Here is a 26,546-nt window from a genome sequence, read left to right on the forward strand (position 1 = left end):
GGAGGGGGAAATGGGGGTAGAAGGAGGGAAAGGGAGGGAGGGAGGGAAAAAAAAGAGAGAAAAGGAAAAAAAACAAAAAAACAAATGTTAAGCAGCTGAAGCACACAAAGATAGTTCAGGAACATATATAAAGCTGGGAGAGAACTTCAGGCAAGCTATCTCCAGCAGATGAAGTTGCATCTGAGAAGCAGAGCAAACATTCCTGACTTCCTCCACTCTTTCATCCTTGCCATGAACCTTGTTTCTAAACATGCCTGGTCACCCAGCATTTTTACATAGTCCTCACCATGCCAGTGCCCCATAAAGTCTACCTCTCAATCACCTTGTGGGCTACCCACACCTGACACCCCACGGCCAGGTCATTCTTTATATCAACTTAGAGGGCTGCTGCTGCTGCTGCTGCTGCTGCTAAGTCACTTCAGTCGTGTCTGACTCTGTGCCACCCCACAGACGGCAACCCACCAAGCTCTCCTGTCCCTGGGATTCTCCAGGCAAGAACACTGAAGTGGGTCGCCATTTCCTCCTCCAATGCATGAAAGTGAAAAGTGAAAGTGAAGTCACTCAGTTGTGTCCGGCCCTCAGCGACCCCAAGGACTGCAGCCTTCCAGGCTCCTCCGTCCATGGGATTTTCCAGGCAAGAGTACTGGAGTGGGGTGCCATTGCCTTGCCTCTGTTCATGGTTTATGACCACACCTGTCTAGGGAATACTACAAACTGGAAGCTTTAGCTCCTACCAGTCACAAGCTCCAAGCTGAAGAAAGGAGACCCCAGGATCTCTAAAACTTTGTAAGTCTGAGAAGTCAGTATTTATGGAAGAATCCTCATCCTCAGATTTCAACTCCTCACTGTTTATAGACTTACTATCCAGATGGAGTAGCATTAAAGTAAAGATTAACCATATGAGTGTGGACTTGGGCAAATTATTTAGCCTCCCCATGCTCCAATTTCATCTATCAAATGAGGATTTAATAGCATCTTTTTCATAAGGTTTCTATTAGGGATAAATCAGTGAATATGCATGAAACATGATGAGTCTGAAACATGATGAATATGCATGAAAAAAGTCCCAGGCACATGCTAAACACTATCAGTGTGTTAGCTAGAATTTAAAATAGTATTATTGCTATCTTTACTCGGATACCATACTAGGATAGTATGTCCTCACTAGTAACTAATCACACTTGGATGTGGCAATAAGAATATAGCTTTAATTTTAGAAGAATATGACTCTATTCATACAAATCATTTATCTTGAGTTCTGGATTTCTTTTCAGAGTATAAAAGTGAATTTTCTATAGAAAAGAGAAACCAGGAGAGAAGAACAGCAAATATACCCACTCTGGTAAAATAAACACAGGCTCAAGAAAATGAGTGGTTAATTTGAACTGGGGATATATTAATACAAAGAGCTATATAGGCATGCTCAAGAAGACATCATAAACACTGTCATAATAGCCAGAAATGTGTGCAATGCTAGTGACAAGACTGGCGGCTCTGCTGTGATTAAGAATCTATTAAATCCATGTAACATCAGCAAGGTGTTGGTGAGACAGAGAGACATGGGGAGAAGACCGTGTTCCTCTCAAGTCTGAAGAAAGAAACAGTACTCGTGTAAGAGGATCATCAAATGTACACGGGATTAGATGTTTTAATTGTGAAACACAAAACATGGTTCTGTCACTTCTATAGAGATGCAAAATCCATAAAGTTTAAAATCAAGATGTAAAATAACACTGAGGAAGATTCCCCTCCCCCCGCCTTCATGGAAGTCCAGTGATTTTTTCCCCTACAGGAGCCCAGAAGGGAGACTCTGGTTTCCAGGAGGGAAGCCCTGGTTTCAGGACCACGGACAGCGACACAGGGACACACCTCCAACGGCTGCTCCTGGTCCTACCCACGGTCTGCTAGAACGACCCCCTGATACAATGTGGAGTACTCTGGCTGTGCGTAACAGTCTGGTTATGTGAACAGTCAATATTTTACACTTGGTTTCTCAAAATCCTCACAGAAATCTCCACATGGATCTGAAAACACATCCTGTTCTCTGGAACACACCTTTTTCACTGGATATGCTCCACACAGTTAATGCACTCTTTTCGAAATACTGTTAAAAACAAAAATCTAGGACCCTAAGCCAAGGACCACCAAAGAAGTAAACCTACAGTACTGCAAACAGGACTTAGTAGGAATTTAAGGCCAAATTTTCTGACAAAATATCTGAAAGCCTAAAATCATTTTCTGAAATGAATTTTGTATTCCCCTACTCCTGGAAGAGCTTTCAAAAAAGGTTAAATCAAGCTGAGAAGGATGGCAGCTCTCCTACCACATGGAAAGTTTTCACACACAAGCTGTGGATCTTCAAGCCTTCTAACTTCTGGGCTGAAATATTTCAGTTTAATAGGCCCCAAGGGCCATATACCACAACCTTAGTGCAGATGTTGTTCAATGCGATTTAAATGGGGCTCCTGAGTCACATAACTGAGGGTGCGGCTGGACCAGACTTGTGATTTGCCAAACATGCCAGTGGTAAAGAACCCGCCTATTTATGCAGGAGAGCTAAGAGGTTGGGTTCAGTCCCCAGGTCGGGAAGATCCTTTGGAGAAGGGCATGGTAACTCACTCCAATATTCTTGCCTGGAGAATGCCATGGACAGAGAAGCCTAGCAGGCTACAGTTCAGAGCATCACAAAGAGTTGGACGTGAGTGAAGTGACTTAGCACACACACATGCAAAGACAATTCAAAAGACATCTTACAAAGATTTACAGATCAGGAACGAAAGGACCCATGTTACTGTCTTAGTTGTGATTAATTCTTTGCTGTGTGAACCCAGAGAAGTTACTTCCCTTCTCTGAGCCTCAGTTTCTTCAGTGGTCAAACAAGAGAAAACTAACAAATCCTTTCTAATTCTAACATTCTCTAATTCTATTGAAAGTGGACATCTGGCTGAAACAGGTTTTTTCTAGGTCCATGAGTCTAACAATAGTTAAATGTAAACTGTAAAAGTATAGGAAATAAACACAGCTCTGGACAGGAAGTGAAATAGTTGTATTCAACACCGCAGGAAGGATGTACATTGTATCAGGGCATCAGACTAGCATGGAGGGTCAGCAGGAACTTGGATTCAAAAATTAGCAGCAGGTGCTATTAATTCCACAGTCAGGCTGCCAGGAAGGAAAGCCATACAGACAGCAACCAATTCAAGTCCAGTGACATGTCAAACCTCTAACCACAGCCTGGCATCCAGACAGGAAGGGTGCGGGGAAGCCCTGTTTCCTGAGACACTGAAGGTCTGATTACATCAAAGACTTTCACACACAGAGAAGTCGTGACCATGAAGACTTCTTTCACTGCCCCCAAATCCATCAATCTGCATGTTTAAATGTGTAGGCAAGTGTCTGCTTTGGCCCTAAAGTTTCTCCAGACAAAGGCAGGAGGTGCCAGGCGAAATTCTTTTCTAAAATAGCCAACTGCCGGGTGACCTGTTATATATACAGACTCTCCACAATCTAGAGTCTGTAGCTGCAGGCAGAAAAATCTAGTGGAAAATTAAGGTCTATAATTTTCCTTTATTCTTCAACAAGGCAGAGGTTGCCATGGGATAGCCTGTTCAAGTATCACTCAAACAGATGAAAAAGTTAGTAATATCTAGGACCACTTACTTCCCTGGTGCTAAAACTGTAAGAAACAATACATATGGACTCCCTCATTTAATACAAACCTAAGAAGTCACTATTAACTCCACTGTTCAGATGGATAGAATGAGACTCAGGAACATAAAGTAACAAGACCCAGGTCACAGAGTTCATAAGTGGCTGTGCTTGGATTCAAATCCAGATCAGTCTGATTCAAGAACTGCCAGGTAAGAACTATAACAGGCCCCTGGGGATGGAGGCCCTAGCTGCTTTGCTACAGTTTCTAGTACGAGGGCATTGCAGATCCAGCAACACTCCAGCAGCAGACAAGGAAAATCAGCTCCTCTCAGGGTATCTGAAGTTTTCAAAATGCGGACACTTTAAGAATTTTATTCCACTCTTACATTGTAAAAGCGACTCATCTTTAACCACCCCAAGCCTGAGGTGCTAGAACATAACTACCTTAAAAAGGCTGTAAGTCCTTTCTGGGCCTCCTGTTCCTTATCTGTGAAATAAAGCCTGTACTTACAATGTGCACAGCACCCTCTTACTACATGAAAGACCATCAGCAGCTGTGGCTGCCTGACCTCAAGGAAGAGAAGAGTCTTCAGCACCCTGACTGAAGTTGTCTTGAAAGATAATCTGATTTTTCTTTTCCATCCATTTTGCAAAGCTAAAATTTACTCCTTATAACCCCTCTTTTAGTCAATTTGCAGCCACTGTGGGAAACACAGGACAGGAAGAATAGGACAAAGAAATATTATTCTTAGCTCCCTCCCGAGAACTTACCCACACCTCAGGAACCAGCAGATTGCCTCTGGACCAACTGCCCAGTGAGCCTTTAAATATTTTAAGATGTATGAGACCTTATCCCCTCTTCTCTTTTATTCTAATAAGCTGTTCTGGGCCCTTTGCCAAAAACCCAATATCTTTGTGCAATTCTACATGGATACAATTTTTCTCTAGGCCATGATCACCACTACAGACAATAAATAAAACAGCATTGGGATATCAGGACACTTAGCTCTATCGCTTCTTATGTAAGAAAAGTTCATAGTTGCAACACTGTCAGTTCAGTTCAGTTCAGTCGCTCAGTCGTGTCCGACTCTTTGCGACCCCATGAATCGCAGCACGCCAGGCCTCCCTGTCCATCACCAACTCCCAGAGTTCACTCAGACTCACGTCCATCGAGTCGGTGATGCCATCCAGCCATTTCATCCTCTGTCGTCCCCTTCTCCTCCTGCCCCCAATCCCTCCCAGCGTCAGAGTCTTTTCCAATGAGTCAACTCTTCGCATGAGGTGGCCAAAGTACTGGAGTTTCAGCTTTAGCATCATTCCTTCCAAAGAAATCCCAGGGCTGATACCAGGGCTTCAAAATGGACTGGTTGGATCTCCTTGCAGTCCAAGGGACTCTCAAGAGTCTTCTCCAACATCACAGTTCAAAAGCATCAATTCTTCAGCACTCAGCTTTCTTCACAGTCCAACTCTCACATCCATACATGACCACAGGAAAAACCATAGCCTTGACTAGACGAACCTTTGTTGGCAAAGTAATGTCTCTGCTTTTAAATATGCTATCTAGGTTGGTCATAACTTTTCTTCCAAGGAGTAAGCATCTTTTAATTTCATGGCTTCAGTCACCATCTGCAGTGATTTTGGAGCCCAAAAAAAGAAAGTCTGACATGTTTCCACTGTTTCCCCATCTATTTCCCATGAAGTGATGGGACCAGATGCCATGATCTTCATTTTCTGAATGTTGAGCTTTAAGCCAACTTTTTCACTCTCCTCTTCCACTTTCATCAAGAGACTTTTTAGTTCCTCTTCACTTTCTGCCATGAGGGTGCTGTCATCTGCATATCTGAAGTTATTGATATTTCTCCCGGCAATCTTGATTCCAGCTTGTGCTTCTTCCAGCCCAGCGTTTCTCATGATGCACTCTGCATATAAGTTAAATAAGCAGAGTGACAATACACAGACTTGACGTACTCCCTTTCCTATTTGGAACCAGTCTGTTGTTCCATGTCCAGTTCTAACTCTTGCTTCCTGACCTGCATATAGGTTTCTCAAGAGGCAGGTCAGGTGGTCTGGTATTCCCATCTCTTTCAGAATTTTCCACAGTTTATTGTGATCCACACAGTCAAAGGCTTTGGCATAGTCAGTTAAGCAGAAATAGATGTTTTTCTGGAACTCTCTTGCTTTTTCAATGATCCAGTGGATGTTGGTAATTTGATCTCTGGTTCCTCTGCCTTTTCTAAAACCAGCTTGAACATCCGGAAGTTCACGGTTCACGTATTGCTGAAGCCTTGCTTGGAGAATTTTGAGCATTACTTCACTAACATGTAAGATGAGTGCAATTGTGTGGTAGTTTGAGCATTATTTGGCATTACCCTTCTTTGGGATTGGAATGAAAACTGACCTTTTCCAGTCCTGTGGCCACTGCTGAGTTTTCCAAATTTGCTGGCATATTGAGTGCAGCACTTTCACAGCATCACCTTTCAGGATTTGAAATAGCTCAACTGGAATTCCATCACCTCCACTAGCTTTGCTCATAGTGATGCTTTCTAAGGCCCACTTGACTTCACATTCTTAGGATGTCTGGCTCTAGGTGAGTGATCTCACCATCATGATTATCTAGGTCAGGAAGATCTTTTTTGTACAGTTCTTCTGTGTATTCTTGCCACCTCTTCTTAATATCTTCTGCTTCTGTTAGGTCCATACCATTTCTCTCCTATATCAAGCCCATCTTTGCATGAAATGTTCCCTTAGTATCTCTAATTTTCTTGAAGAGATCTCTAGTCTTTCCTATTCTGTTGTTTGGCTGGTGTCTCTCTAAGAGAAAGGATGAGATCAGGGTTTGTCCTTAAGAGTGGCCTGAATAGACATCACTTGATAGGTGCTCATCCATCAACCAGAAAGTACTTTATTGTCAAAGAAAACTCTCCCTCATTCTGTTCCACAATTAGAGATTCCATCCTTTGTGCCCTTAATAGGTTCTTGGGTTGTGCTGTGGTTAGTCACTCAGCATGTCCAGCTCTTTATGACCCTATGAACTGTAGCCCACCAGGTTCCTCTATCCATGGGATTCTCCAGGCAAGAATACTGGAATGGGTTGCCATGCCCTTCTCCAGAGGATTTTCCCAACCCAGAGATCGAACCCAGGTCTCCCGCATGGCAGGAGCGTTCTTTACCATCTGAGCCACCAGGTATGCCTAAGAATACTGGAGTGGGTAGCTCATCCCTTCTCCAGGGGATCTTTCTGACCCAGAAATCAAACCAGAGTCTCCTGCATTGCAGGCAGATTCTTTACCAGTTGAGCTACCAGGGAAGCCCTAATAGGTTCTTATCAAAATGCAAATGACTCCATGTTGGATCTGCTTTCTTACCCCAAACGCAAATGAGAAAAAGTTAAAGAACAAATAAAACCATAATTCAAAATCTTTCCAAATTTAAGTCCTGGGATTGATAGTAAGGTTCCTCAAGAAAAAAAAACAAAAAAGAGAAATCAATAATTAAATCAGTTTGTAAATAAGAGTTTCAATTTGTTGCTAGAAATCATCTTAGCAGAGATCAGTTGACAGACCCAGAAGGGACTCCACTTATGATGAGTCCTGGGCTGGCCGAGGGGAACCGAGCTGTCCCCAGGCACAGAGATGTACTCAAAAAGGAAGGACAGAAAAGCCCATACACCTCTGACACAGTCCACTCATTTCAAATCACAGGGGCCTTACCCGGTACTTCTTTTCTTGTTCAAATTTTTCTTCAAATTTCCTAATTTTCCGCTTGAGGCTCTGGATGTGCTTGGTGAGCTGGGTAATGGTCTGGGGCTCCTTGCCATCAACACAGCTGCACCGGGAAGAACTGCGGAGCCTGGAACGATCCAGGGAGGGAGAGAGTCATTAAGAACACTATCGCGTATAAAACAGATAACTAATACGGTCCTGCTGTACAGCATAGGGAATCCTACTTAATACTGTATAATGGCCTATATGGGAAAAGAATCTAAAAAGAGTGGATACACGTGTATGTATAACTGACTCACTTTACTGTACATCTGAAACTAACACAACTTTGTAAATCAACTATACTCCAAGAAAATGTTTTTTAAAAGATATAACTTAAAACGATTATGGCTGGTTCACCTTGTTATACAGCGGAAATTAATACAATATTGTAAAGCAATATTCTTCCAATTAAAAAACAAATTAAAAGAACAAAACAATGGTCTTCCAGTAAACACTGCTGCTTGTCTACAAACCCAGCTTTCTGGATTATCAGAGTTCAGAGGCCAGTTCCTCATTTGATGAGGCTTCTATGGTAGCATCTGCTGGGTATTGGAGACCCCTGATTCACAGAACTCTGTTATAGGCAAATGTTATCAAGGACTTTTGTCTACAAAGGTCAGAGTATTAGTCTAGGAAATGCATTTCATAAATCTTGGAGGACGCCAACTTCAGACTAATGAGACAGCGTTATCCTCAATAAATGGCATGCATGCATGCTTGTGCTCAGTCCTTTGCAGCCCCAAGGACTGTACCCCATTCAGGCTCCTCTGTCCATGGGATTTTCCAGGCAAGAATACTGGAGTGGATTGCCGTTTCCTTTTCCAGGGGATCTTCCTGATTCGGGGATCAAACTTACATCTCCTGCGTTGGCAGGTGGATTCTTTACATCTGAGTCATCAGGGATTGAGCCCAGACTAACAATATTTTCAAAAAGGATTCAGATGAGTAGTTTTCTTGATGTAATAGAGCCTTTATGAATCATAAAAGAAATAGATTCCCTCTCTAGAAAATATGTTTATTTTCTCACCTAACATACTTTAAAATAGTAATAATTCACTAATTCCCTCAAGTTCATCAGTAGACAGTCCATGGAACAAGGTCTGGATAAATTCATGAGTGACAGCAGGAGGTATTAAAGAGAATGTAGGAATCCCAGCACATACATTTAGTCAAGGGAAGACTCATTTTAACTATGCATCAAAACTACTAATGGAACTTAAAAAAAACACACATAGTTTCACTTTTTTCTTTGAGGGGGAGCTATTATAAGCTACCACTTTTCAAGAATCTAAGAAGAAATTGAGATGAACGACTTGCCAAGCATTGCCACAATCCATCCATTGAGGCCACTCCTGGACACAGAAATAATACTTTAGTGAGCTCACCAAGAATGGCATTTCTGGTATTTACATATGCACATTTCTTAGGATTCTGGTCATTTCATAAAAAACATTCAAACATGTGAGCCATAGGGCAGCTTGTGTCTTCAGACCATTTCCTTCTGACACAAAAAAGCTTCAAACGGCATTCTTAACTTGAAAGCACACTGATTTTTTGCCATGTATGGTTCAGGGCCCGCAGCTGCTTTTGGTAGGCATGCTTGCTCTATTTTGGACACACACTTTACTGTAGTTTATAAATGCAGTATTTAAAAACTGTATGAAGTGAAGATAAGAACAAGATTTTTTTACATCATAAACTGCTGAGTGCTGGGTGGAGAAGGGGCTGATTCGGGGTCCAAGTTGAATCTCTGGCTTTGGCTGAAGATGGAGCATCGTGGTGACAGCAGCGGGTTGTCGCCATCGGTGATGTGATAGAGCAGCCTGCTAGTCTCAACAGACTGCATGTCTTCTGGCGTGCTGTCTGCCTCATTCTGCCCATCTCTGTGCACAGGCGCAGGGTCTGAGGAAATAAGATAAATCATCGCATCTCAGAAGCCACAGAGGGCTTGAGACTGTCATGTTCCTAAACAAAGATCATCAACATTCACTGTAATGTGTCGCCTTTTTGTCATCTCTTCCTTTGGGGATATGAAGGCCTTTCAAAATACTGTCATGCTTGTTCTCACAGAACCTGGACAGAAAATATTACAAGGCCAACACACACCAAAAATGGAAACACAGATTATTTCAGTCCAAATTACAGCATCAGCATAGCCCAAAACTACAAAAATCCTCTCTTTATTTCATATTATTTGCATATGTCAGAGAGTATATTATAAGATGTTAGAGTGAAAAAGAGAAAACAATTACATGGAACTGGAGCAAAAGATGAGGGAGAACAGTTATAACAACTGCCAGCGAAGGAAGGCAGAGAAGCCAGAGGGGAGGAAGAGAAAAGAGAAAACAAAACAAGAAGAGAGGGGTGCAGAGTCCCCAGACAGAAAATTACTCAGCACTCCTTAAACATGATGGAGAACTCTGCTTATGTACATGAAATGATGCTCAGAATATGCTAATGAGAAAACCACACATTTCAGCTCAAGATGGTACCCATTTCTGTGTACAAATAAACACACTAAATGATCAGAGAAGCTACATAGCAACCACAAAGCATGGTGAGATTAGAAGTGATTCTGGTCCTTCTCTAAAATTTGACATACCATTTTATTTGGGACAAAAACCAAAAATAAAACCTGCTCTAAACCCTCTCCTGGGTGAGGCAATCTCTCTGCCTGAATTTTGTGATCATTCCCCTTTTAAATAAGCTCTTTATCTCCCCGACCAGGGTCAGTCCAGAGAGGGAGGGCACCCCCACGCTACCCAGGTGAGGGGAGGGGGATGGGGGATGGGGAACGGGGGGCCGAGTTAAGTCTTCCATCCTAAGGTGCTGTACAGAGCTACTCAAAAACATGCCAGAGCCTTCTCGATTTTGCCCAGCAAACAGGTTAGAACAACCCGAGGCGTTCTCCTATTCTGACTTTCCTAAAGAAAGAGGAAAAACACAGCCTTTCTGGGTGAATAAGTGAATCTGAAAACACCGACAATTCACTTTTCCAAAACAAACGTTTATCACAATTTAGTACTGGATGAATCTTAGCCAGCTTTAGAATGAATGGCTCATGTTCTCTAGAGCTTGAAATGCAATTTGCTTTGTGCAACAAAGGTTGGATTAGGTCCTTGTATGTTTCAGGCAGCTTCTCCTCTGTTTGGCTGTAGGCTGGGCGGGTGGACAATGCCTCCTGTGGGGCCTCTGAGGCTTGCCAACAGCACTTGTCAGTGCCTGAGGCTGGTCAGAAATGGATGGGGTGAGGGCTGGGGAGAAGTTGGAGTCGGATGAATGCCAAAGCCAGGCCCACAGGCAGTGTGACTAACACAACTCACCACAGGCAACACCCTTGCTAAGAATAATTTAGCCAGAAAACACTGCCATTTGGAGGGAGCCCCTAGGAGTAACATGGATGACAGCATATACTACAATGACCTTCGACATCCACCAAAGAGTGTCTGAGTACCTCACCAAACCCTCTTCTTAAACCGTTAGACTAAGAAGAAATTCATTTTATTCATGTTACCTATTTCTGGGTAGTATCATTTGGTATTAACGATGAGGAAGAGAAAGATCTTTATCAAGTACCTGGGACCAGCACATCTTTTGCTGCAATGGAAAGGATCTCTGCCTTTAGCTCAGCTGTGGGGCCAGGGTAAAAACTAAGAGGCCAGGAGCCTCTTGGTGGTGCTTTACAATGAATGGGGGCACTTGAGGTCCTAGGCATATGACTAACGTGGGGGTGAACAAAGAGCTCAGCCTCTGAAACTCACTGAGACCTAAGACGTGACTTCGGAGAACCACAGGCCACTGTGAATGGCTTGCTTTGAACTGTGCTGCAATTGTAACTGTAAATCTCCATATAAGCGGCATCTGTTTTTTGTGGCATTTTTTGTGCTATTAACATCACAACCTCTCTTCCCCGCAGATCACCACTGAAGGAGGTGGTGGGCCCGAAAGATCCCAATGTGACCAGCTGAAAAGCGACAGTCAGAAACTGGTGATCGGGTAGCACCTGAGCTCTCTGTCTAAGCATCTAAGTTGAGAAGCATCTTAATTGAACCTGTGCACACAAGCCTATTGGAGACAGGGTATTGAGCTCCTTGCTCAGAAGAACCCAGGGTCACTTTAGTGCCAACCAGCATTGCCGCCATCCTGGGAACACAGCCCAGGCCTCCACTTGCAGACCCGGCTCCCCAACAGGGAGAAGCTTACGGCAATATTAAAATTGAGTGGCTTCTGATGGGACCCCGGGAACATGCTTTCCAAAGGAAGGGGCAGCTCGCCAAGGTCCACGCTGTGATGCAGTATGGTTCAGAGGGAGGGTCTGGGAACCAGGAGTGTGGGGCGCTCATACTTTCTGGTGGAGCTCCAGTGTGTTCACTGATTTCTCTCCACATCCTTGTTTAGATCATCTGACAGGGCTGTGATAGAAAAGTCAAAGGAGATCCGTTGTACGACATCACACCTATACTTAACAATAGTGTATTACTGACACTTAAAATGCACATAATCTCAACATTATGTGCATTAGCTCAATAATTTTTTTCCTTGCGTATTCTAAAATTTCTGTAATGAATACATCTTAATTGTATAGGAAGAAAAAAAAACAATAAAAGTTAATATAAAAATTTGGGGAAAAAAAGGATACCTGAGAAGGGAAGTAAGAAACAACCCCCACAAACAGAACAAGAGAGAAGAAAGATTGTGAGTTTGAATCCCAGGTCCTCCACCTGTTAAGAGGCACTTCAGAAAAAAGTGAACATTTAAAAACCTCAGTTTCTTCATCTGTAAAATGGGGAGAATAACAGTGGGCACCTCTCAAGACTAAGTGAGGATGAAAAGAAAAAAAACTGTACCCCCCACAAAATGCTTGCCATATCCACATAAACCTATTTTTAATATATATGTATATATTTATGTGTGTATATATGTTTATGTTATACATATAATCTTAATTTCTTTTTTACTGAAATATAGTTGATTTAAAAGGTTATGTTAGTTTCAGGTGTATAGCAGTGATTCAATTATTCTTTTTCAGATTCTTTCCCATACAGTTTATTATGAAATATTGAGTACAGTTCCCTGTGTTATACAGTAGGTCCTTGATGTTTATTTTATATACAGTATTATGTACATAATACTGTATATAAAATACTATATATATACTCCTAAATTCCTAATTTATCCCTCTCCCTCATTATATATGATTATATATTATATATAATCTTAATTACAATCTATAAATTTTTTAAAAATATCAGCTTCATCTTAGGCAATGAGGGCCAAGAAATCATGAATTTGACATGCTAGTTACATTTCTTCAACTAATACACATTAAAATAAATTCCTATTAAAACACTGTTCACCCATGCATCCTTTGAATAGCATATTTGGCAAAACATTGACATGAGGCAAAGAAACTGCTAAATGTGGTTAACCCTGAGAACCATCATTTTTTAACAATTATCAAAATAAGGAATTTGAATATGATCCTCTCTTACTGAGCACCAGTTCCACAGAGTCCTTACAGGGTTAATGTGGGAAATGAGAGCCAGCACATCCTCGACACATTGTACCTCCTGCCACTTCTTATGTGTAAATAAGAATAATAATCATATCTAATAGTTATGCAGTGACTCACTATGTCCTCAAACTTCCAGTTAGAGTTTCTGCAAGGATTTAATCTTCAAAATAACCACACGAGGCTGGCAGTACTGTGATCTTCATTTTACATTCAGGAGGGAAGGTGGTATGACTCCAGTCGGGGTCAGGGACTCTGACCAATGCCTGAGGCAGAAGACTCCATGTCTCTGACCCTGCAGGCCAGGGAGAATTCCTGGCAGCCTGCTCTCTGAGCAGGAGGGGCCACAATGGAGACAAGTCATTATCATCAGGTGTGAAGACCAGAGCCCATTTCTGAGGTGGCTGCAACCCCAGGCAGGAACAGATGCTATTTACAGCTGTTACATGAATCAGATTTTAAAAATATATTTCTCCAATGTGAATTCTTAAGTGATTCAAATGTAAATCAACTATACTTCAATAAAAATTTTAATTATAAAGTAAATAAATAAAGTGATTTAAGATTTAAATAAATCCCTGTCTGTACCCACTTGAGACGGACTGCTGAGATCTGAGTCACAAATTAGACCTAGACTTGTGGATTCGTTAATTTGTGCTTCTGGGTTTGCCCATCCTCGTGGGCCCATATGTAACACTGAGATACATCGCAAAATGCCAAACATCAGCCTTCAGTGCTGTTAAAAACTAAATAAGCCAGAAACATGTACACGATTCTAGTGAGGCTCAAGCATCAGAGTTCTTGGCCAGCCTCATCACAAAAAGGGCCACCAAAACACAACCAAGAAACAAACTCAAAACTTCTGATGGATACATAATGGATTCAGTTACAGAATGTGTTGAATTTAAATGGCTAAATACACTGAGAGCTTGAAGTCATCCCAAGAACTAAGACTAGGGAAACAGATGAGCTTATCTGCTCAGAGACCACTGAGAGGGAAGCAGTATTTCTAAGGTGAGGATGGTTGGGTAAAAGTAAGGACAGATGAAGATACATTCTGGATGAATGAAGCTGATAAGCTACCAAATGGCACAAGGTTGGCACTCCCAGCAGGATTTTATGTGCCAGCTTCTGTAGACAGTCACTGGAAACATCAGGGAGCTTACAGGGGTGAGGAATTTATCATGGTGAAAGCAAGGCTGGGCTCCAAGGCAAGCACCCTGCAGATCCCAAGGGGCAGTTCGCCATCAAGGCTAAAAACATTGGCTACAGTTTCAGAAACACCTAGATCAAGTCGATTCTTTGGCAGATGTGTGACTTGGGATACATTATTCAATCCTTCTCAATCTCAGCTTCCCCATCTTTTTCAAGTGAAAATGACATCAGTGTCTACCTCACAAATGTTAGGATTTTTAAAAACATAAGGACCCTCAAGTGCTTTGTATAGTGCCCAGGGAAGGGGGCATAATAACTCATCAATGACATAGAACTCATACATGACAGTTGGTGGTGGTATTTACAACGGTATCTTTGACCTAGTTAGGAAACTGAAGAGGTGAGCCAAAGGGGAAATGAGTTTGGTTCTGGATGCGCTGAGTTAGGAGGCACTTTCGATCATCCAGGGGGAGGTGGCCAGCAGGCCCTATACACACACAGGGAGGCTCTCAGGAGACATATTCTAACTGGGTCTGACCTCAGTATGCACTTCACCATTTACACCGTGCTTCTGGAGTAGGGGGCGGGGTAGTGAGCATCATTTTTATTTTGAAGGAGCCAATTACTGACTTTAATTCCAATGAACCACCAGTAGATTTGGGCACTCCATCAGCTGAGCAATGAGAAATTCCAAAATCCTTCCTGAAAACCAGAAAATTACATTGATCAAGAAGCCTCAGCTCAGATCTAAATTTATTCCTTGCCTCTGCATTTTTGGTTGCAACTTCCTAGTTAAATTTCCATCAGTTAAAACTGAAAAGAAGAATACACCCCAATGTTCATTGCAGCACTGTTTATAATAGCCAGGAGATGAAAGCAAATATACTCCAATTAAAAATTAATTAAAAAAATTTTCCATCAGTAAATAGTAACCCACATTTTAGGTTTTTTAGTAGTTCTTAAGATAAATTTAATACTATCACTCCTGTTTCCTAGAGAATTATAGAAAGACAATTCTGGAATATTGTTTTCTTGAGTGACTGCTATTATACCTAACATATGCAACACTTTTTGCCAAGTACACTTAACGCTGAAGTACATAAATCTTCAGGGTACTGTCACCAATTACTTTAGAAATCCTATAACTTACCTGCACCCTGATAAGACACTTTTATAGTTCTTTTCAAGTATTTTCACTGTTTAAATGGTAAAAAATGAGGACTACATGACCTCCAGTTTAAAAAAGGTAGTACCAACAAAGGCCCAAGCAAAGGAAGAACACACTGTCATTCTGCTAATGTGTTGTTTACGGTATCATTTTGGGAGGTATAAACACTTTGAACTCACCCAAATTTTTGGTATTAGAGTAATATTCAACAAATTTAAATGTCTAGATGAATTTCAATAAATATCTTAAATATGCTTTCATTGCACATGGTAACTGGCTTAGCAAAGGAAAGTACCCCAACTAGACTGAATGGAGACACAGGAAGACAAAGCCGTAAGGTAGTACCTGAGAAAAAGGAGCAGCCAGAAAGCTGTGGAGGAAGAAAAAGAAGAAAACCGAAGACACTATCTCTGGAAAAGGAAATGACAACCACTCTAGTATTCTTGTCTGGGAAATCCCATGGACAGAGGAGCCTGTGGGCTATAGTCCAGCCACAGGGTTGCAAAGACTCGGACACGACTCAGCCGGGGCGGGTGAGAAGGCAGGCAGGCAGGGCGACAAGGGCTGAGTTTACTCTGCAGTGGAAGTAAACGTCTAGCCTGAGGCAGCCTGAGGTCTTTGGATGTTAGTGACTTCTGCCCGAACTCAGAACTGTGCTGCGGGCTACAGCAGCAGGGCCCATGCTGAGGACAAGGTCAGACTGCCGGATCTCTGTCATGTTGAGAAACAGAAGAAGTCCATACTTTGCGTCGTTCTGGAGAGCACCTGAGGCAGGGATCATTCATATTTTTGGAAGCAGCTTCTATACAACACCAAACCAAATATACAGTTTGGGGAGAAAAGAAGAAATGACCTTCTAGACAAGTCTAACCAAGGGACTCAATGAATGTTTTCACTTTCTTCTGATTATTCAAGATTTAACTTCGTCACCTATATGCATACTGTCAAAGAACCACTGAGAAATAATCAAGGGAAATGGCTGATGAACAGGGTCTAATCTCTGAAAACATCTTTTCCCTTCCATGTGTCACAAAAGTGGAGCCAAGTGCTCAGCTAAGCTGTGGGGGCAGGGGAGCGGGGAGGAGAAAGAGCAAATAACACCTGTGAGTATCCAAGATTCAGAAGCATCCTCCTGGTACATGGAGAAAGCTGGGTGCTGGAATGCTGATCATTTCTCAGCCTAGACAACTGTCCGCATCTTCTAGCTGATTCCTGCACAACTGAACACCTCAATGCGACAGCAGATAAAAATCTGCAGTTAAGGCAGCAAGACCCATTTTCAAAAGAAGATTTTAATTAATGAGCCGATGTGCTTTGAAAAGCAAAAGGAAATTATATACAAGGCAAACAGGAAGACTACAGGAAGAAATTCCAACCTTCAAAGCAGACTGTATCTTCACTGGCTCATTCAATGTCAGTTATGAAAAATTAAGTCAAAAAAGTTGTACCTGCAGTTCCTCCACAGAGACACAGAAAAGTATGATTCTAGGGAACTGGAACAGACAGAAGAGGTTGTCCACCTTGGGTTTGGGGGTTGTTCAGAGCACTGTCAGACACTGACCATCTAGGCAAACTGTCTGATCTCTTCCAGACTATTCTTCAGAAGCATGAAAGAATGAACAAGCAGGAAGGAGGCTTTTAAAATGACTATAACATATGAGAAATGATGTGCAGGGGGAAAGGGGCATATGACAACTCTCTGTACTGTATGCTCAATTTTCTATAAACCTAAAACCTCTTAAAAATAAAATCTATTACTTAAAAACCTAACACATGTATAAGCGCACTGATTAAAAGTCTAGGCTCTGCAGTCAGAGTCCTAAGCTTGGTCTGAGATGCCATTTGTTCAGAGTTATTATGTCCTTGGCCAGATGAGCCTCTTCAAAACTCAGATTCTCTGTAAACAGTATAGTGAGGATAAATGGGACAAAAACATACAATCACCACAGTTCTTGGCCTGACTTTAAAATTGAACTTAATATTTTTTAAAAATAATTACCTGATGGTTCAGGCTGTGGGATTTTTATTTATAAGGCAGTTATAGAAATGGTTATCAGATAATTATATTGTCATCTACGAGTTTTGAGATCATTTTTAAAAATGCTTTATTTGAAAAACAAGGATTATTGTGAAGCTCCCTGTTTCAGAGACTATGAAGATGGTGATAAAAGCATCAGAGAAAATTCATTAACAGTAAAGATCTTTTCTAGCCAAGTTATGTCATAGGTGTAGCACAGGATAGATTTTATGGTAATGAATGTAGTTTCAACTTTAATAAGAGGTAATTATTCAACCATCAGCTCTTGATTCCCTTAAGCAAAAGGTATTTATGACAGATTAATGCTGTCATGGGAGAAGGAAATGGCAACCCACTCTAGTGTTCTTGCCTGGAGAATCCCAGGGAGGGGGGAGCCTGGTGGACTGCCGTCTATGGGGTCGCACAGAATCGGACATGACTGAAGTGACTTAGCAGTACCAATGCTGTCATAAATACCTTTTGCTTAAGGGAACTAGTACAATGTCAATCAAATGCAGGACTCGAGAGAGGACCCAGGGAATAAACAGTGCTAAATGTCATTTTCACACCTTGCAAGTCATCAGCAATTATAATAAAGCAGACATTTAAAGACAAATGCAAGCATTATCAACTGGAGGGAAGGCGATATAAGCTCTGAATGGCCAGCTTTTTAAATAATGATCACTGACATTTATTGAGCATTTACCACGGGTGATATGCTAAAAACCTGATATGTATTATGCTATGTCATCCTCATAACAATCCTAAGAGGTAGATAGTATCCTTTTCCCCTTTTCAAAGAAAAGGAAGCTGAGGCACAGAGGTCAAATAACCTGTCCAAGATTACCCAACAAGCATATCAAGTTCTACGAAGAGCTATGTTTCTGAGCAAGACAGAGCCAATGAATATAATCCATTTGGGCTTTCAAGAAGTCTATGGCATGGTGTTCATATCAAAAGTTATTTAAAAACAAAACCAAATGATGATTGGGCTAAATGTTTTGTAATGGATAAAAAATTCACTTACTAATAGGCCCCAAAGAACAGGGTTGAACTAGTGTCTTTATGAGAGGCATGTCAGTACTAATCCTTGCTGAGGGATCCTGAATTAATCTTTTTCATATCTCAAAACCAACATAGAAGCAAAAATAGAGTCGTGAGTCTGAGTTTGCAGATGATGTTAGTATTTTTCAAAGAGTAAAATGCAAAGGAACCACAGAAGAAGCTCACAAACCAGGAGGAAGGTCCACAGTGGTAGATGACCCTCAGTGTGGGCCAGTGGGCAAAGCTAACCTGTCTACGCTTAACAGATGATCAGCAGTAAACTGTTAGTTTGGTAGAAAATGGGATTTTTGGAGCTTTTACAGACTATAAGATATGACAAAAAGGTAAAGAAAACAATGTACATTTCTAGGAAGAGTATGGAAAGCAATCCAACAACCATAATTATTTTTTGAATAGTTGATGAAACTCTCCCACTGCCTATATTTTTAGGTATTAATTCTTTTTTTATTTAGGTCATCATAGTTTCATGGGTAGTTGTGAGAAATTGTAGACATATCCCTTGTACACTTTGCCTAATTTCCCCCGATAGTATCATTTGGCAAAAGTATAGTACCTGTGCCCATATGCACAAATAAAATTCTACTATTTCATTTAATCTGGAAAACACTATGTGGGTCAGGTAAATACACTTGAGAAAGGCAAGGAGGTCCAGAGATGGTTAAGATCAGAGGCGCTGAAATGACCATAGGAACAGAGGGGCTGCAGTGGTTAATCAACTACAAATCTAGATGCTTTTATTCTAGCAAAACAGTCAGGGATGTACTTTAAAAATGACTTTAAAGCATATTCGTTATTCAGTGTGTACCTAGGCTGCCTTTGGGCTCAACTTCAAATTTAAGAATATTAGAACTATGTGGACTTTATATTTAGGTAGCATGGCATCATGTGAAACACTCAGACCATGGAGTCTGATTGGGGAAATTTCCCCACTCCTCCCCTTTCCTCCCAGCACCCGCTACCACTCACTGCTGTGGGACCGTCTACGAGTTATATTCAGTCTCCAAGTTTATTTCCTCATCTTTCATCTGGGGATAATAATGCCTCCCTAGGTGGTTGTGGCGATAAAGTAAGAAAATTCATGCAACAATGCCTGGTGCAAAAGAAGAGGTCATTGTTAGCTGAGGTTGATATTATTCATTTAAAGACCTTCAAAGCAGAGCTTCTAAACTCTGGCACTCTTGACATTTTGGACCAGATGACAATTTGCTGGGGCAGTGCTGGGGTCGTGGCTTGTCTTATACATTGAAGATGTTCAGCAGGACCTCTGGACTCTACCCAGTAGATGCCAGTGGCATGCACACTCCAGCTATGACACCAAAACAATATCCCCAGATGTTGCTGAATGTCCCAAAGGCAGGGGTCAGAGTGTGGGAGGGGGGTGAAAACCACTGTTTTAAAGGACCCAGCTTAGAATAAGAAGATGAAGAACGACTCTCTACAGTGATTGCCGCTTTCTAGTTAGAGCACATCAGTGCTACACACTAAAAAACATGAAAAGGTTCAAGAAGGATTTAGAAATAACACACAAACACAAACTCAGTGTATGAAGTTTCTGAAAGATATTAGGAGTTCTGGGCACTTCTGAGGTTGAGGTCTTGAAGACTCCCTCATACTGACTTTCAAAGACTATTTCTGGGGGCTGCTGCCAGATAGGATGGAACATTATGTGGATAATCAGACCCACCTCGTGGGAGACCTGAGGTGCTCCCTGTTCCTGAAATCCAATTATAAACTTCACCTGCAGCAATAACAACTTCCATGGCACCCTTGCAGGAATACTGAGTTCCACAAAGTGTTCCCGACTCTCCCTGAACATCAGAATCATCAACAGGAGCTTGGCAAACATGGAGATTTTCAGGCCTCATCTCTACACTTTATTTTGTATCTTATGGTGGACAGCCCAGACAACTGTACATTTAATAAGCCCTGCCAAGTGAGAATGTCTAATCAAATAGACAGTGTCTTGAAATATGACAGAGAAGGTCAGGTTCTCTTTGACTCTGCCCCATTTCAACTCCAACATTAGGAAGAAACCTGCAGACCATGCAGGATTCTTTTGGGAATAATTACAGACTGTACCCAGATATGGGTTTCCCAGGTGGCGCAGTGGTCAAGAATCTGCCTGCCAATGCAGGAGACACCAGAGATGCAGGTTCAGTCTTTGTGCTGGGAAGACCCCCCTGGAATAAGAAATGTCAACCAACTCCAGTATTCTTGCCTGGAAAATTCTATGGACAAAGGAGCCTGGCAGGCCACAGTCTATGGGGTCACAAAGAGTTGGATACGACTGAGCACCCAGCAGCAGAAGCAGCACCTAGATATACGACATGAGCATTGTCTAATAATCAACATTAGCAACAAGGTTCTTAGCCAAATGAAAATGTCAACTTGAAAATCAAGATTTTAGAATAAAATAGTTAATTATGTATTGCTTTGGAATTTCTTTTTGGCCAAGCATGCAAGATCTTAGTTCCTCAAGCAGGGATCAAACCTGTGTCTCTTGCAGTGAAAGCATGGAAGCTTAACCACTAGACCACCAGGGATGTCCCTGCAACTATTACTTCTAGTAATAAGTCTCCAGTGATAGCTTATACTAAAAACTCCATCACCTGTGCTCAAACAGAACAGGCATTACTATACGTAGTCATGTGGAACAATGCCAAACGGTCCTTCTACACATGTTGAAAATGATGAGAAGCTGAAAAGACAATCCTCATTCCATTTTCCAATCAATACCACCAGAACAGGAGCTTTTTAATGTCCAGTGGAAATGTCTGCTTCAACTGTTAAGAGGCTGTTGATTCAGTTAGAGGGATTTTGGGCCTTAGTACCATGTGGCTTTCCATCTCACATTATGCAGTTTGCAGCGCACAGGCAGGGTGACCAACTGTCCTGGATTGCCCGGAACTGAGGGTCCCCCAGCACGTGGGACTTTTAGTGCTAAAACTGGGGCAGTCGGTGACCCTCTGCACAGCCCTGGCGCTGCCCTGAAGCTGGCAACCACTCTGTCACTTTTTTCTAAACCGTTACCTCCCTCAGATCTGTCCCCATCCTGCCCATCTCGAGCTCCAGCTTGAGCACCTTTCTCCTCCTGAAGTAAACACACTGAGCCAACTGCTCACAGACCCTGCAAATCCATGTGGTCTGTAAGCTTCTTCCTGTTGATGAAACTAAGTCAAAGAGAATCTAAGAGAACCTGACCTTTTCACTCTCATAATTTAAGATACTGCCCACTTAAATAGTGGCTTCCAGGACTTGAAAACGTTAATGAAATATAAAGACTCTAGGACTTCGAACCCTAGTGTCTAGTGATGAAGACTGAGAAACCCCAGGTATAAAAGCTTTCCTGGTAACTGTGATGTGCGGGAAGGTTCACTAACACTCTCCAGAACACAGTGCCCCTTCAGGGTGTCATAAAATCTGCTCTTGCTGCAAGTGCAGTTTGTAATTGTATTTCTAGAACAGGGAGCATCTCAGATATTTTGCTGGATGAGATGAATCTTTGTATTCTGTAAATTTGAGTTAAAACTCAATATTTTGATTTAAGGTCAAAGACACAAAGAATACAAAATTTTGTTCAGACTATCATTTCAGATAGCCCTCTGTAAATGTTAAACAACTTTAGGGAATTGTCTGGAGGCCCATGGATTAGGACTCCACGCTCTCACTGCTGAGGGCCCAAGCAACCCCTGGTCGGGGAAATAAAATCCCACAAGCCACGTGGTGCAGCCAAAAAAGTATATAAATTTAACTTTGATGTTTAAAATAAATAAACAACCTAAGTCATGCCTTAAATCAAATTTCAAGACTGAAACCAATATAAATCACAACGATTTATATTTGTGAATGTTTGATTTGAAAGGTTAATTAGTTGCCTATTACATCCAGATATTTCTATAAAAATCACTTGCTGGATTTTGTCCTTGTTATACCAAATATTAACATCAACTATTACTAATCCAATATTTGTAGACATCTAAGGCTCAGGGCTAGATTCTAGACTTTAAGAGAAAAATATTATTTAAGTTTCCATAATCTTTGATAGACTTATGGCAAATGTGCTCATCGATGCTATAACACTATCATCGGGGCTTTAGGCATGCACGCTACAGTTTCCAGGAGTTCAGAGATCACTCCAGAAACCCAGTCATAGGCCCAGAGTGAAGAACTGCTGATCTAACATGAACATCAACTTCTCCCTTCTGAGTGACACGTGGACTAGAATATGTATAGCCTTCCTATAAGAGTGTGTCTTGGAAGCCAGTGAGACCAAACCACCCCATAAATTGAACTGTGAAAGCCTCTTTCAAATGCTCATCACTTTGGCAACATTCTTACCACATCAAGAGACTCCTTACTTCCCTGAAAACACCTAGTAAGCGATTTCTAGATTGTATCAAAGGGATTTTTAAAAAAATAAAATTAGAGAGAAGCATGTGCCACAGTCCAATACAGTGGCTGGGACTTCACCTTCCCTGCATCGATTCCCACGCAGTCGATTTAGCTAAACGAGACTCCTTATTCATAAGCTCTGCAAAGGCCAGAAACATCAAGATGGCAAGATGGATTTTATCTTTGCAAACTTGCAGGAGCTGTCCCTGCCCAGTGTGTGTATATGCACCCACAAGTAAACACACACACACACACACACACACACACACCAACACACAGAGTGGAACTTTTCTGTTTCATACACTCTCTTGGAAGGACTGGAATATCTCAGATTCACCTACATTTTAGAAAATCCAACGTCCAGCCCACAAGGCTCCTCTGTAAGGAAGCTTCTGCCCGTTCCTGTTATTTGACACCTAAGACGGAATATGTTGATGGCTCCTTTATATGGGCGATCTCCACATAAATGCAGGGGTTGTGGTTTAGTCATTAAGTCCTTTCTGGCTCTTGGGACCCCATGGACTATAGCCCGCCACTATAATCCTCTGTCCATGGGATTTTCCAGGCAAGAATACTGGGGTGGGTTGCCATTTCTTACTCCAGGGGAGCTTCCCGACCTAGGGATCGAACCCTGGTCTCCTGCATTGCAGATAGATTCTTTACTGACTGAGCCAATCAGGGTACATATCTTTATTTAATAAAGAATGTATTAATAAGTTGATTCAAAATCCTCTCCATCAAGAGTGAGAAAATATAAAACTACTACCAACCTTTGGGAAAAATAAGATACATTGTGTGTGTACACAAGTCACGATAAAATATATATATTATATACACACAAACACACACACATACACATATCCAACATGCAACAAATATTATATTGAACGGTCCTTATCAGATACTTGTGAACATCAGATAATTCAAAAATTAACTTGTATTTGACTTGGGACTTCTTTCTGTGTTTCTATGTTGCTTGTTTACAGAGAGTGGAATAGGAGGTTGGTGGAAGAAGAAGGGCATTGTCTAATCATTTGACTCAAATCCCTAATTGGCTCAGCACTGGCTCTTGACCAATTTTACTTGCATCTCATCCAAACACAATGGCTAACAGAGCTGAGGAGCTCACCACATAACAAGACAACCAATTGGCCACCTACATACACAGGGAAATAATTTATCACTTACAAGTAGGGTCACACTAGGCCTCAGTGTCCTTACTATGAATAGTATTATTTCACAGGTTTAAGGGTTTAAATCAATAACTATGAAGTTTACAACAGTGCTTGGGCATAGAAAGTCTTCAACAATAATAGTGGCTACTACTACTACTATTATTAGCCACTAATACATATTTAAACACTGAAGATGACTGTTTTGCCAACTTAGACCACGTGGGTCGATTTAAACAGTAAGGTCTTCGATGCACTATTGCTAATGGTACTGAAATACATTACCTTTGTAAATGTTTTCCTTCCATTCCTAGAGATAAAGGACATCTCATGAAGCAAGCTCACCTAAACCCTATTTCTACCATCCAAGCAGAAACCAGTCTGCAAACCTCTGACCCACTGGTGTTATAAAAGATATGCTGTGCTGTCATTTCTACTCATGTAAATTTACTATTTCTTTCCCACTGAAGTCTTCCTGGGAGCATCTGTTCACCTTTTGCTTGCTAGCCAACCTACTACCTGTGAGATTAAAACCAGAGAAACTAACGGACAAATGAGACTCAAGTTTGAGACTTTTCAAAACAAAAAATAATACTAAAAAAAAAAAATGAGACACAACAAGACACTATAGGATTAGAAGAAGCCACATCATTCACCTCCACCTTCCCAGGGTTGATGGATCACCTAACAAGCAATGTTAAAACTCCCCTCGCCCCTCAAAAATATTGAGAGTCTCAACACAGCCCAGATTATTTACCACTGATATAAACAAACCACGTGTGTATCACAGGACTCCAAATAGGAAAATGAAGACTTATGATGGGTGCCTTTTCACCTGACACCATCTCTGGGGACTCTGGTCCCCAGCTAGAAAGAAAGATCTAGATTCCAGCACGTCTTAACTCCCCCTGCTCCCTGTCATTTCCCCAGTGTACCAGGCACTGCTTCCCACAGGAGCCAGGTTCAGGGGAAGCAGCAAGGGGTGAAACTACCCTGAGAGCGCAGATGAGGACCCCGAGCCCAGCCTCTTACCTGCGGCCCCTGCCCCTTCGGCAGCTACACTCTGGGTGGACACTGGGGCTGGGTCCTTGACTCCGTGCACCTGCGTAGCTTCTTCCTGGTGTGTCAAAAAGGCAGAGCACAGATCAGTTTCCACGGCTTGGAGCTTCAGCAAGGAATTCTGCCAGCAGAAGCAGAACATCGGGCTGGCTCAGTTAGATGCTAACGCAATGCTGGGTCTGCAGCTTCCTTCCCCAGCACCCGGCCAGAAAGGGGTCTCGGGCAGAACTGGCTGTGCCAGAAGCAGAGGCGCGTTACTCCACAGGCAGTCTCAGTTTCTGTTTTATATAAATCTAATGTATATTGATTATCTGTGACACATGGGACTGGTGATTTCATCAGCAAGAGACGCTGCACCCAGAGGGCCAATCTGAGAAGGTATCTGCTTCCCGGGTGCCTGAGCCTTTACGCTTTCCAAGTGTTTCATTCACGGTGCTGACATCAGGAGCGGATGACATTAGCCCCTCCCCGGCTACCATTCATAAAAGCCAGCATCCCTTCCCTGCAAAGCCCGCAGCAGCCCGCAGTGCACAAACAGTTACTGCTGCAGAGGCTGCCTGGCAGCTGGGAAGTGCTTCGGGGCTCCCTTTTCTGCATCTGCATGTGGGCTGTGTGCCTGTGTCTGGGGGGCAGGGTCTATGTGTGCGAGTGCACATGTGACTTCTCAAGTTACTTTTCTCCCATGGAATGGCTACGGCCGCCTGCTGTCAGAACAGAGGGCAGGGATGGATGGAGATGATGACCCTGGTCCCTTAGTCTGACCCCACTGCTGAGGGTGAAGCGATTCATCGTTTGTAACTCCCGGCCAACCTCCCCCATCCCCAGCTTCACTTCTCATTTTAAATTCCTCCCGTGTTTCCTAATAAGAGCAAAGTCATACAGACTGACGCACATATCCTGCCATGATGCAGATGCTGGGCAAACCCGGTCCCCCAGCAGGTGAAAGTGAGTCACGCTGAGTCCCTGACTGGGCCCTCTTCCCTGCAACGGCCTCAGAGCTCCTCCACCCACCAGGGTCTTCCGCCCACCAGGTTCCCAGCAGAGGTCGGTGGGTGGCAGAGGGTGCTACCTGGAGTAGAGCCACGGGTTCCCCCTCTCATTATGACCCAACACATACACGCGCACACACACACACACACACACATGCTCCGACCTCCTACATATAACTTAGTCCCCACACACCCTCATAATGCCACTTCCTACTCCAGACACACACCCCGGTCCTATGTATACCCTTGCACTCTATTATACACATACTCCGGCTCCCTACCCTATACACACCTTCACCCGCCTCCTCCACACCCTCATGCCCAAGTCTCCACCTTCACACTCTACTCCACACGTAGTTTACAACTACATATCCCACCTCCACCCATACACACGCTCATCCCCCCCGCAGTCCCTTTATCCCCATCCCCCCACACCAACACCCTACTTTATATACACCCCTACATACACACGCTCATCCCCCCCGCAGTCCCTTTATCCCCATCCCCCACACCAACACCCTACTTTATATACACCCCTACATACACACGCTCATCCCCCCCGCAGTCCCTTTATCCGCATCCCCCCACACCAACACCCTACT

General features: G+C 42.5%; 1 protein-coding gene across 10 annotated transcripts in view; it reads right to left on the reverse strand.

Moving 5' to 3' along the window:
• Window positions 1-26,546, reverse strand: part of FAM13C (family with sequence similarity 13, member C) — a 262,431-nt gene that overhangs the window by 17,277 nt on the left and 218,608 nt on the right. For all 10 annotated transcript variants that reach the window (XM_010839377.1, XM_010839379.1, XM_010839380.1 and 7 more), the window contains 3 exons: window positions 24,929-25,013; window positions 9,107-9,317; window positions 7,362-7,500 (listed from right to left, as the gene is read on the reverse strand). In XM_010839377.1, coding sequence (XP_010837679.1) covers window positions 7,362-7,500; window positions 9,107-9,317; window positions 24,929-25,013 — 435 coding nt within the window. The remainder of the gene's footprint in view (window positions 1-7,361; window positions 7,501-9,106; window positions 9,318-24,928; window positions 25,014-26,546) is intronic.

This window comes from Bison bison, unplaced genomic scaffold (genome assembly GCF_000754665.1).
Source record: "Bison bison bison isolate TAMUID 2011002044 unplaced genomic scaffold, Bison_UMD1.0 scf7180017864116, whole genome shotgun sequence".
Taxonomy (NCBI): Eukaryota; Metazoa; Chordata; class Mammalia; order Artiodactyla; family Bovidae; genus Bison; species Bison bison.